Source organism: Vidua chalybeata, chromosome 3 (assembly GCF_026979565.1).
Source record: "Vidua chalybeata isolate OUT-0048 chromosome 3, bVidCha1 merged haplotype, whole genome shotgun sequence".
Taxonomy (NCBI): domain Eukaryota; kingdom Metazoa; phylum Chordata; class Aves; order Passeriformes; family Viduidae; genus Vidua; species Vidua chalybeata.
The window spans coordinates 55299596-55312558 of NC_071532.1; the positions used below are offsets into that span (position 1 = coordinate 55299596).

Genomic DNA, 12963 nt, shown 5'->3' on the forward strand with positions numbered 1-12963 from the left:
TCACTGCATACAAACATAACATGCACTTGTTCCTCAGAAGATGAGATGTTATTGATAGCATTATCTGAAGAATCTAATTAGATTATTTTTAGACCAGATTTATAGCCACATCGATTTTTATTATAGATGCAGAAGTGTAGCAGTGTTCGTGTAGCAGTTCTAGTTCACAGCTTTTGATATTAAATGACACAAAAGATAGCATTGTTATACAAAAAAAAAAAAAAAAAAAGAATACAAATAGAACTTTATTTAATAATGAAGTATATCAATCTCAGTATTTCAGAATAGACCACATTGTCAAGTGGAGTTAGGAGTTATCCTTACCAATGAGTTTCTGTTACATGCTCCTTCCTACAGTGGTGAAATAGAATGAGTTGTACAGTTTTTGGATTTTTACAAGTGGTTTTGTTTTTCTTTTGAGCTTAGTAGTCTCTATGTTAAAAAGTATTACAGTATTATTTTTAATAAGAATAACATTATTATTATTTCTAAAACAACATCCACAAGAATCCTCAGGAAAGCATTGATGTCTGGTGCATTTCCAGTTGTGTTTAATGATTTGTTTTTGCAGCTTCATTCTGCTTGATGATTGCCAAGCAAGCTTTCAGCATTAATTATGTCTCTGGCTGGGGCGTACACTACTGCCAAAACATAAACCCTTTACCTGTTAAGATAGCTGTTAAAACTCAGACTACTTAGTTTTTCAGAGCTGGTAAAAGTTTCCTCTAAACTTTGGTACTTTCTTTCTCAGGTGTTGAGGTTGTTTACCGTTGTTTTGCCCTGACCCTACGGGGGCCAGCATTGGACTGCAGGTGTCTGACTGCCCCAGGGATGCTCTGCCATGGCTGAAGGTTGAACGCTAAAAGGAAGCCGTCCAAGATCCTCATCTCACTGAGCTCCACAGCTTGGAGGGAGAATTCTGTTAGGGGAAGTGAACTCGCTGCAAAGAGATCATGGCTTCATCCCGACTAGTGGCAAGATCTAGAGACATTGCCAATGTCATGCAACGGCTTCAAGGTAAGTGACTGACTTGGGCTCGTGCTCTCTGCCATGCCCTTGTAAATGGAAGTTCCTATTTTCTACTAGAGTGAACAGTCAGAACAAAATTTCTGAAATTTAGTAACATCTCTAAACTTATCTAGTGGGACGTGCTTCTAGTATATCTAAAGGGCTGTGATTATACGTGTCCTTTGGCATAGCATTAACAGTGATGCTTTAAAGCAGCTTACATGAACATGGCTCCATGGGACAGTACACTGAATTGAAGCTTATGAGACTGGTTTTGGTTCTGTTTCTCCCAGGTTATCTGATGTGTGTATCAGTTTTCTCATAGAAAAGAGAATAGAAATGATATTAATCCTTTTTTCAACTACAAAGTCATCTAGTAGATCTTTTGTACTGATAAACTAATATTTATTAGTTTAGCAATGAGAACAGCTTTATTATATTGTTAATCATTGAGGAATTCATAGCTCAGTGAGCTTGTTATTAGTCCTCAAGTTGATGACCTTTTAGATAACACATCACAGGATGTCTTTGCAATATTCTTTGAGTATTCATTATGGTTTTATGTTCCTATAAAATAGCATTACTAAATAAATTTATTGTGTTATCTTAGAAGTTATAGACCTAACTGCTGCTGCTAAAAGCTTGCATTTGGATTTTATTTTTTTTTTGTTCAGATAATGATATGACTAGAAACAAATTGTCAGTGCTGCTGTAGATTTCACTCCTATTAACTTTTAAACTCGATCATAAATCCCTGGCCTTCTTTCCTGTACATACTAGTTTCCGCTGACTTCAGCAAAAGCTTGTATGCACAGAACTTTTGATACCCCCTTCTGCATCCTCTAAATCTGGAAGCTTAATCTGTTTGTGGGTTTTCCTTCCATTTATTGTTTTTCAGTTCAGGAGATCTGAATTTAACTTCCCAGCCATCAGCTACTACTAGTATGAATGATTTCCATGTAGTCTCAGTAGATAAATGGAAGAGTCTGTCCTGTTTAGACCTGCTACAGTGCTTCATCAATTCCAACATGGTTCTGCTTGATTTTCTTCAGCCTTTTGTACATTTACTATATGTTCCCATTCTGTTATGTCTGCTCATTCTTAAGCCACAATGTTGGACAATGGCTGTTCAAAGTGCCAACAAACATTGAGTGAGGAAATATTTTGTGCTCAGAGGATTTATGGTTTAAGCATTAGATTAAGACACTCCAGGTAGATTTGAATGAGACTGTGCGAGGGCACAGTGAGGCAGCCTTGCCCACAGAGCAGGCAGGGGTCTTAGGACACACTGTGTGTATATTACAGGATACTATACATTTGCATGAACTCATGTTTTTAGTAGATATTCCAGAAAAAAAATACTGAGAAACTTGAAGCAAGAAATTAAATAATTATGAAACTGTTAGACCTTCTGAGGAATATGAAGAAATGAATGAGAGAAATGTACTCAAAGGTTTTGGAGACATATTGCAAAGGAAAGCATCAGGGAGCTGACCTGTGCTCAGGGAGGATTATACAGGCTGGTACTCTGAAGCAGTGTAAAAGGAGGATGCTACAGAAGGTATTTACAGAGCTTGGGGACCATTAATTATCAGACTGTTATGTGCTAACTTTCTAAACATCTGTAAAGCTGTTGCTGACAAAATGGCTGTTCTGTTTATTTGCATTTTGGGTTTTTTTACACTTCTTCTTCATTTTTATATATTTGGCTCTGCTGAAATCTGATACATAGTTCAGTCTGCTATAATGTTTTTATATTATTTTATTTTTGGAAATTAGGCAAAAATAGTTACATGAATTCTGAAGTGAAGACATTTGAAAGGAAAACATAGGAACTAAATGGAAATTTGGCATCACATGTTTCAAGTCGTACCTGTAACTGGATTATTTGCTTCTCAGATGAAATCAGCTCAACTTGGTATTGATGGGATCTGCGTTTTGCTGCAGATGCACTATTTCAATAAATCACCTGTGCCAAAGCTAGAGTGCTTGGAGCCTAAATCTTTTTTTAGTCTGTAGTTCTGCATTATGGATGAGCAGGCAGTCTGCACTGCGACTACCTAAGCCCTTGTGTATTGAGATTGTTCCACCTTTCAGAAATTATAGTCAGCTGAAATTGGAGTAGATGGGCATAGGAGCACAGAGATGCTTCTTGGCATGTTTGTGTGGCAGCCCAGAATCAGTGCAGAGCTGGGTGCACAGCTCAAGGTGAGAGTGGAATTGACAGCATTCAAGGTGTAACAGGAATGGCACTGGTTTGGGGGATCCTCAGTAAATGCAGAGCAGCAGTTGTGCTTTACAACGTCTGGTTTTGTACCTGGCTGTAAGCTGAGGCAGAAGAGTTCTTGTGTGATACTGTTTAGACAGTGCTGCAAGATGTCAGTGCTGGAAATTCATCAGAATTGAGAGGTAAAGCAAGCTGTGCTCCCTCCTCCACGCTGTTCTCATATTTGCCTCATGGGTTTCCAGTGAGAGCTTGTGGTGGGAGAGCGTAGGAAATACCAGAAAAATGCCACTCTTCATTGGGATTCTCAACACCAGTTTTGAAATATCTGCTGTACACACTTACTGAACACAACTATATATGCTCTCCTAAAATCTGTCAGACAGCAACGAATTTGATTCTGTGTTGGTTGGTTTTTTAATTTGTTTATTTGGGTTTTTAATATAAATATTTAATATAAATATTTCACTTCCCTTTGGTAATTATGATACTTGCAATACACTCTGTACATATACAGAATTTTTGAATAATGTTGTGTATCACTGGCTCAGAAATTCACCTGGGACAAACAGCCAAGTCAAGCTTGCTAGTTCTAGGTTTTGTACAGTGCCTTTTGCTTCCTAGTTGTTCATATTATAAAAGCACCCATAAAAACTGGGCAGAACTGGTGTACACCTTCAATATGAGTTTCATTCCTGGGACTGGGTTTTGGATTACTCTGGGAATTAAAGCCAGTTGGCACGAAAGCACTGGTCCTTAGCCTACAGGAAGTGCAAGTTCATTGGCATTGTAACTGTACACTAAAGATTCTTAAAGCATCTTTGATAGCTCCAAATATCAAACCAAAGAGTGCTGGAGGACAGACTGGTAAATCTCTTATGAATTTGCAACCTCTGCTGTGATGAAATGAAATATTTTCATTTAGTATGAACTGTTACAGGCAAACTGCAGTCATGCTCATGCGTTCTGAAGAAAAAAAGAAAAAAAAAACCTGAAAAAAAGAAATGTCTTATTTGTCCCATTTCTCAGGACCTTGTTATTCCATTATGCTGACTTGTTCTTACTGGCTTGTAAGTATGCTTCCAGCATACTATTACTGCAGACTTTTCTAATTCCCATTTTTTTGTCCCTCTGTGGATTTTTTTTCTTCCAATTTTTCATTTAGTAGTCTGTGCTGAATGAAGACTTTGGTGGGTGTCATTGTGTTCATTATTGGGTGGTCCATTTAGTCAAACAGGACACTTTTTTCCTTTTCTGTAGTGGATCACCAAAAATTCAGTCTGCACTAAAGTCTAAGCATATATGCCACCCAAATAAGGTTGCTGTTGTATAGCTGGTATTTTGAGACTCTTATCCATTTTAACTCCATGCAGTAAAACCAGTTCTGGAGTGTACAATGTCCAATAATTTAAACTATATTCTACAATATTACAAGACAATAACTTTGTTGTCTTAAAAAACTCTACAAATAATAGAGAAGCGTAAAAAATTCTTTTCAATCTTTCATTTATTCTGGATTGCACCACTGTTCTTATTAGGCTCTTAAACTCTAGATTGTGGGTATTTTGGGATTTTGTAAACTCACTGCAGAGACACTTCATGATGTAGGAAAAACTAAGGTGGGAAAGCAAGCAACATGATCATGCATGAAGACCAACCATGCTGGAAAGGAGACATTGTTCAAGTAACACTCATACACTCGAGAAAAGCTTCAATACAGGCAGGTCAAATTAGTGTCAAGCCCAGTCCTTATTTTATGTAAAATTACATATAAATGACTATCATCTTCTGTAGTTTTTCGCCTTCCTTACATTAGCACCATTCACAGAATGTTGTGGGTTTGTTTTTCTCCTGGGTTGTTCTTCCTTTCTTGCCCCCATCCTCTTTGCCTTAAGTTTTGGCTCTTCTTTTCCTTCCTTTTCTACAGGCTAGCATTGCTTTTCCATACCAGCAGCCATTAACTAAACAGTATGGGTTTTTCTGTTTAGCTGATAGGCTTTTTGTTGATGTGTACCTTTGTTGGTGTTTTCCCCTGTTTTTCTCTCTTAAGTCAACAGTGCCAAGAGCCACAGTTTAATATTAAGCTAGGGTGATTTAACATATACGTGCTGCTGAAAATACCTTGCTTCACTGCATGCACATTCCACACTTTCTTTTCACCAGTATTCTTCTTCTTACCTTAGACCTGAACCAGCTGAGAATTGGTTTGTGGAGGCCAAGTGAGCTCCTGGGAAAAAGGCAGTGTCTCTCCTTCAGTGCTGTTTACCATTTTATTGTTGGCAAAACCAAAGTGCAAGATCACGTTTGTAAATGTCAGCAAAATTGAAAAGGTGTGCTTGATCTGGAAGGGCATGATGCGCATCTTTGCACAACTGAGTTTTATCCCCATATTACAAACACTGCTCTGGTCAAGGTTTCCTTTTATCCAGTTTGCTTGAGTGTACTGGTTCCATGTAGTTGTGCTGATGCCTTTTCCTTGCAGTCTTTCACTATCTAAAATGTCCCAGTTTGATTCCTGCATATTTCTTGGACTTTTCTTGAATTACAGAAAATGCCAGTGTAAATTATTAGTCTATCAGGTGAGAAAATCTTGTATCTAAGGCAATCCATTACTCACTGGCAGTGTGTTAAGGGAAAATAAACACTTTTGACTCTAATGACTGGTATGAGCTCTATGATCTGAAGGTCAAGTAAATCTAAATGATTAATTGGTAATCTGAATGACTTTGCAGTCCACGTTACTTAACAAGAGAAAGTCAAACAGGATTTCAGCCTCTTTTTTTATTATTTTTTTCAGTGTGAGAAAATTTAAATTAATGTTATTTCAGAGCAAAATCCTGAAATACAAGGTTTTTGTGTGAAGATTAAGACAGCCTAAAAAAACCCTACCATCATAGCTGAAAAGAAGATCATTAAAGAACAAAAAGAGTGTTTTCATCTATTACAACAAAAACTTATGAAAGGATAGTCTGTACCTGGGGATAGTCAAGTAAAGTATTAGTTAATATTTGATAATATCATCATTTTTTAGAAGTATTTAATTTTTGTTTATGCATATGCAAACAAGTTCAGTGAGAATCCACTTCAAGTTTTTTCTGACCTGGGTATGTGATGGTAATAATCTGATGTATTGCTGGTAAAGAGAAATTCTGAACCACCTGTAGGTATTGCAAAAACATGGGGGAAAGGATATGATCAAAACATTTCACAAGTAGTACAAATGACTAGAGTATGAACTGAATTTAGGTATCATGTTATATTAGAATATTTTGTCATATAGTTAGACTGTTTTGACATATGGTGCAATAAGTATCTCAGTGGAAAAAAACATATGCTGCCTTTTTTTTTTTTTTTAACTGCAGTTAGCTTTCACTTTGTATTCTCTTCAATGAGAACACAGTCCTGGGGCACTGTGTGAAATGCAGAATATATTTTAGTGAGGCATGGTCCTGTATTTTTATTTTTAGATGGTTTTTCATCATTAATAAATTCCAGGTTTGTGATTTAAAGTGCATTTTTAGAAAATTTTTAAGGTAATTTTGCCATCTCTTTGCTTACACTTTTTCTACTGCTTTGACCTCAAAACTAACAATGTAAATCAACATATTCCTACTTCTGATTATCACAGTACAGTTTCCACAGGTTGTTAAAATAATCTGTGCTCCTCTTTCCTGGTTAGTCAACCAGGTTATAAAGCACTAATAATCACACAGGTGATATAAATTGCATATATATATTTGCATTTGAGTTGCTTTTTAAGGAAAAAACAACATATTTTTCCAATTTTCATCTGGGATAAAGTATATATTTAGGGCAGAAAATGGCTGACATGAGTCAAACTCACACTGAGTTTGCTTTCATTTGGATGTGAAGAAACATAATTCAAAAATTTAAATTATTCTCCTATGCTACTATTAAAACACTGACAAGATTTGTTGCACAAAATGTAGGAGGCAAAATGCAAGAGGAAAATCTTCCTTGGACAATTTTATAGATAGTGGTTAAAATGCTGTGTCTTAAATATAGTGGATATCCAAAACATGTCAGGCAAGTTGTGTTTTACACAAACCTGTCTTCAGCAGCTCTGTGCTGCTCACTATGATTTGACAAGTTTGTATGTAGGCATCCACACTGCAGCTGTTTAATTTTGCTTTTGATAAAGTGTTATCTGAGGCTCAAAAACTGTTTTCAGTTAAGATTTTGTCTCAAAATAACATCTGCCATATTTGTTACTGGTGTGAAAAGAGATATTTCAGGAAGTCTAAATAGGGACAATTATGTGTCAGTTTTGATGGTTTAGTGAAGATAGAGATTTTGAGAAGGAAAATATTGCAGTGTTTATTTTTGAGAGTGCCCCCTCTATTCTGACAGGCTGCTAGACAGTTATTTTAGTAATAGCTTTGGGTTGGGGGTATCAAGAAGCAGAATATATTCAAAATATTTTGATGACATATTTTATGCAGGTTAGACAATTTATCAGTTTTCTGGTTTGTGATTTCCTATTTCTATTATATACACTGCAGGCTTGAAAAATTAAACTTTATTTCCTCAGAGCTGGGCTGTAATACCTTCCTACAATATATTTTGGTATGTTATTAAATTTGAACATAGCTTCTTGTCATCACCGTAAATAATGCTCCCTTATGTTTTTTTAATACTAATGTATTAAATATAATGTATATAATTAATCCTTAATGTTTTTTAATACTAGAAGAACTGAAAAATGCAGGAGGACATGCCTCTTGTTACTAATTAATAGGGATTAAAATAGTTTTGTAGATGAACTACTGCTGATAATGCTTTTATACTGATGTAGAGACTTCTGTAACATAAAGGCAAAATATTTCAATTTCAATGAGAAAGTTATCTTTTTTTTTTTTTTTTTTTAAATTTTGCTGTAATCATGTTTTACCCATTTGTAGAAATCAAAAGCTTCACCATCTTTATTTACCAGGATGATAATATACTTTAAAGAATAAACTTGCAGGTAGAAAAAACACATAGAGGAAAGGTAACACGTAACAATTACTAGTAATTTATTCCACAGGCTTTTTTATAGAATGTCATTTTTATTTTGCACTTTAGACTGCATTTGCTTAAAAATATCCTTATTTCTATCACAAAGCTTCTCTTTGTGACTCATATCACCGAGTTCTAATTTTAGACTCACACTGAGGTTTTTTAGTTGGCAGTTGTATGTATCCAAGGGAATAGTCTATTACTGGGTGCAAGAAAACAGGCTACTTGTTCTGTCTTTCATCCAAAATGAGAAGGAGATTTATGAGGGAACTGTCAATGACTTATTAAGAATCCAATAGTCAAGAAAGCAAGAAGGAAAAACCCACCAAAACCCCCTTCAACCCCCCTCTCTAACTTCTTGGAATTGATGTCTCCATGGTAAACTAAAAAGAGATGTTTGAAAGATATTATTACATGTTACAGATAGTTATAACTGACTGCTTAATTGCACAGCTATTTTTAAAATTTAAATTCTGATTGCTAGTATTTGAGGGTGTAACTTTTATTATTCTCATTTGTAAGTAGACTTTAGATTGGGGCCACTCCATGTACAATGTTCTTTGCAGAAGAGGTGTAAATAAACTGGGACTAACATTAAAAAACTAGCCTACATCCTGTACTTTGAAAGACATCCTGATTATTTTAAGTTCTCAGTAATTCAATATCAGAACTGTTAGGGAAGTGGCAGAAAAGCAGCTTGATGTTTCAGGGTAAGCAGCCTCCAGGTAAGGGGGATACATGCTGAGTTACTGCACAATAAGGACAATTCTTGGACTCCAGCTCAACCCCTGCACAGCTTGGCCTGGGGGCCAAGGGCTCAATACCTTAACCTGCTCTCCCCTCTCTCTCTGGTTTATCTGCCTTTCATGCTTTCCCTGCTGAGGAGTCATTGTCGTTAACAGGGATTGCTATGAAATATCTTTTGGAGCTTCATTACATGGAACATAAACATTAACATATTAAGAGATGTCATTTGTGAAGATTCTTTTACTGTAATTTCACTAGATTTTATGTGATTATTTTTCAGTATTTGTTATATAGTCTTTTATACTTTTAAAAGGATTATGCCCTCACTGATGTACATTGGTTTAAGTGACTATGGAGAATGTATGTAATCTTGTTGTAACACTGTTAGGCTTGTGATACAACCCTGCAAAACCTGTAAATCTCTAAACTTGTATTCACCCAGATAAGAGATACATCTAGAACATTTAATAACACCTCATACCCACATAGCCATTGCTGCAAAATGAGAGTTGAGATTTAGATTATCCAAATCACTGAGCGTTAGCTATGCCAGTATAATTCTGGAAAAATTCATCATCCCCTTACAGAGATGCCAAAGGCCTGTACAAATGTAGTAGAATATTCCCTTGCTTTCTGCACCTCACTCTTAGAGGCCAGCTCATGTACCTTGCCATAACTGCATAGCCTGTCCTACCTCCACCAGCTTGCTTGGGAGCCACCATTGGTGTGCCTGGGTGGGCACAGCGTCCTCACTGTACAGTGTGGACTTCCTGTAAGTCTTTACTTAAGGTGCTATTGTGAGAAAGCCACAGACCTTGTCAATGCAGCAGCTGTTCTGTAAAGACTTTATCTTAAGCTCATTAAAACAGAGGAAAAAAATCTTCTTTCCATAAGGTGAATGGAATGAACTACAACGGCAATTGTACGTGAAAAGTATTACTGTTAGCTTTCCAGTCTCGGAGGGGAAAAAAAACCCCAATTCTACATGCAAGAGCACAGTATTCAAGATGATTTGTGGCCAAATCAGTGTAGGAAAGCAGAATATTTACTTGCTTACAGTGACTTATATATTAGGGAAAAAAAAAATCCTACTTAGTAATGGAGCTTGTAGTTCTCAGACTTTTATGAGAATTTATGGTAATTTGTACTAAATTCACTTTTGGACTGTGCTTTCATTCTCCCAAGGAAATTCAAGTAAATTATGACAGTTGAGCCTGTGTAAAGACCTATCTCTTCTGTTTGTTTTGGCCAGGGTTTCTATTTTATTGTCTCATTTGCCAAGACATCCCTAAGCTTTTCTAAGTCCATGTGGTGCAGCCATTCTGAGGCTGCAAACTGCTGCTGGCCTATACAAGACAAGAAGACAAATAATAGAGATGAATTTTCTCTTTTACTTGACTCCAGAAGCATCTACTGGGTAATGCAGAAACATCAGGTGGTTCTTCAGGAGAGAACCAAGAGTCAGCATCACCAGTCACAGCAGTTAGGAGCCAGTTGTACCAGCCCAGTCATTCTCTGCTGGGAGCTGAGTGCTGTTTTGCAGCCTGGGCATTCCTAGTCCATTCACTCACAGGTGAACCTCATGTGCCCTGGTACAGTGAGGACAAGAAGTACCTTTCAATGGAAGTCACAAAGCTTGAGCTCCCATCCAAATGAGAGAGAAGTGTTGGGAATGGGCCCTTCACTCAAATTTGTAGCCCAGCTGTCATTCCCCCATTGGAGTGTATTGGCACAGAAGCTCAGACTGTGGTGGTGAGATGATTCTTAAATCAACCAAAACTCAAATTTGTGGACAGGAGAGACAAAGGTGGGACTATGAAATGATCAATCACAAATCAATGAAAAAAAATTGACCAAGCCACTGTGTTATCAGAGGTCTTCAGGCATAAATGTTTGTTAGCAGTTGTGAGTTGTAGTAATAAAACACTCTGGTTTGAGACTTATTAGACAGGACATAAGTCTAATTATTCTGGCTGTTTTGCATTACTGAAGTTGTTCATTGCAGGAAGAATAAGATTTGAAAAGGCATTTGGGCACCTGGAAATAGATATTGCCATAAAAAGGCATGATGTGTATTTTTTAATACCTCTTTAGATGTCTTACTTCAGCTTCAAAGACCTCAGTTCTTTATAATCCAATCCATGGACAAACAATAACATGAATTTAAAAAATCTTCCATGATATTGTATTGAGATTCTAATTAGTATTAAGAAATTACAAGTTTATTATTTGCAAATGTATTTAGTACCCTAAACATAGTTAATATTTCTAAATCTAAATTATTGTTTATCAGCAGTTGTGAGATAAAGTCAGTGGGCTATCCTGGAACTACTAATTTTGTTCTTTGTTCTTTAGTGTTATGTCCATTAAGTAAAAGTGAAGCCATGTAACCACCTTGTTTACATTTCTAAAATACATATTCATCCTACTAAAAAACTATAGCTGTATTGAAAGCTTTGTATTGATCACTGCTTTTTCATTCAAATGAGTGAAGCCTTTCTTGAATAGTAAGCCTTAAATCTTGCTGTGAAGCTTTTGCTTTCTGCTTCCCAAAGAGACAGGAGCTCATTTTGATTCTGGGTGACTTACTCAGGAGCAGAAAATCTGCTGCTTCTGCATTGCAATGTATTGTGGAAGAGTTTAGTTGTATAATCTGCTTTCTTGTTCTTGCTTTCCAGAATGCCCTTTTGTTTGGTCACTTTGGTGAGCTTGTACAAAGCCTTATTGTATAATTCTTCTTTCATAATCCTGAGCCTGCCTTTTCATTTGTTAGTAAGAGAGCTGGAGGTGTGATCAGCTGCCAGAAGTTATTTGAATAAATGAGAGGAATCATGAACAGTTAATGGTTGTGTTTTCATCTGGTTTCTAAGACACTAACAGTTCAGGCTTACTGTTTCTGTGTGTTTGTATTTGAGATCTTTAGCACAAATAAATACTGTATTCCCTGGGCACATTTTTGTCTGCACAAAAAAATTACACTTTTTATTTATCAGTAAGATGTCATCAGTTTTGAATAGGAAAATACATTCATTTATGAATGAGATTAAATAATGGTATGCCATTGTGCTAATTCTTAACTAATCAAGGTGTTTTTTTTGTTGCTGTTTTTTTTTGGGGGGGGTTGTTTGTTTGGTTTTTGGTTGCCTTTAGAAACAGGTATGCCAAATATGTAGTGAAGTAGCACATTTCAACCTGTGAGGGAAGTAAAGATAGTATCACTCTCTGGGTTGGAATGAAACAGAAAAGTCTCATTCTCACCAACTCCTCTGAAAGTGTAGGATTCAACGTGGCCTTTACTGCAGTCAGGAAGAATACATAAATTCCTAAAACTGCTGAGCTGGTTCAGTACCAGCATGTTTATACAAATCAGGTGCACATCTATGTACCGACAGAAATCAGCTCCACATGTACCCACTGGTAGTTACAAGTAGTTATTTCTGTTTGTTATTGATAGCTAGTTGTTCCTGTTGAAGGGCTGAAATAGTGTTATCAGGAATAGGAAGTACCTTAACATTTGGCTTAACATCTATGACTTATACCTTCAGCAGCATGTTTGAAAAGTCACATTGTAAGTGTGACTGTAAGTTTCACACTGTAAGTTTTTACACTATTATATGCTAGTAACCAAACTTGAAAGTTTTACAGGCTGCAGTACTTTAAAAGAAATTACTCTCATCGTAGTTAAAATGCCAAACCTCAGAGCTGCAAATGTGCAGCTATTTAAGGTATGACAATACAATGAGGGTTCTCCAACTGGAATGCTAATTTCCATCAGATATGTATTTTAAATGAGACCAAACCTGGATTCTATGTTCAGTGACATTAATTATTAACATAACATTAGTGACAGCAGTTAAGGTGTTCAGGTTATTCTCCCAGGCTTATGATTAAGTATAAAACTATCAAACTGAATCATAGTAATGTCACAGAAAATGCTAAAATAATACATTATATATATATATAGA

General features: G+C 36.3%; 1 protein-coding gene across 1 annotated transcript in view; it reads left to right on the forward strand.

Moving 5' to 3' along the window:
* The first annotated feature begins 765 nt into the window (after nucleotides 1–765).
* Nucleotides 766–12963, forward strand: part of SYNE1 (spectrin repeat containing nuclear envelope protein 1) — a 279857-nt gene continuing 267659 nt past the window's right edge. The window contains exon 1 of the mRNA XM_053939505.1: nucleotides 766–1017. Coding sequence (XP_053795480.1) covers nucleotides 954–1017 — 64 coding nt within the window. The 5' untranslated portion in view covers nucleotides 766–953. The remainder of the gene's footprint in view (nucleotides 1018–12963) is intronic.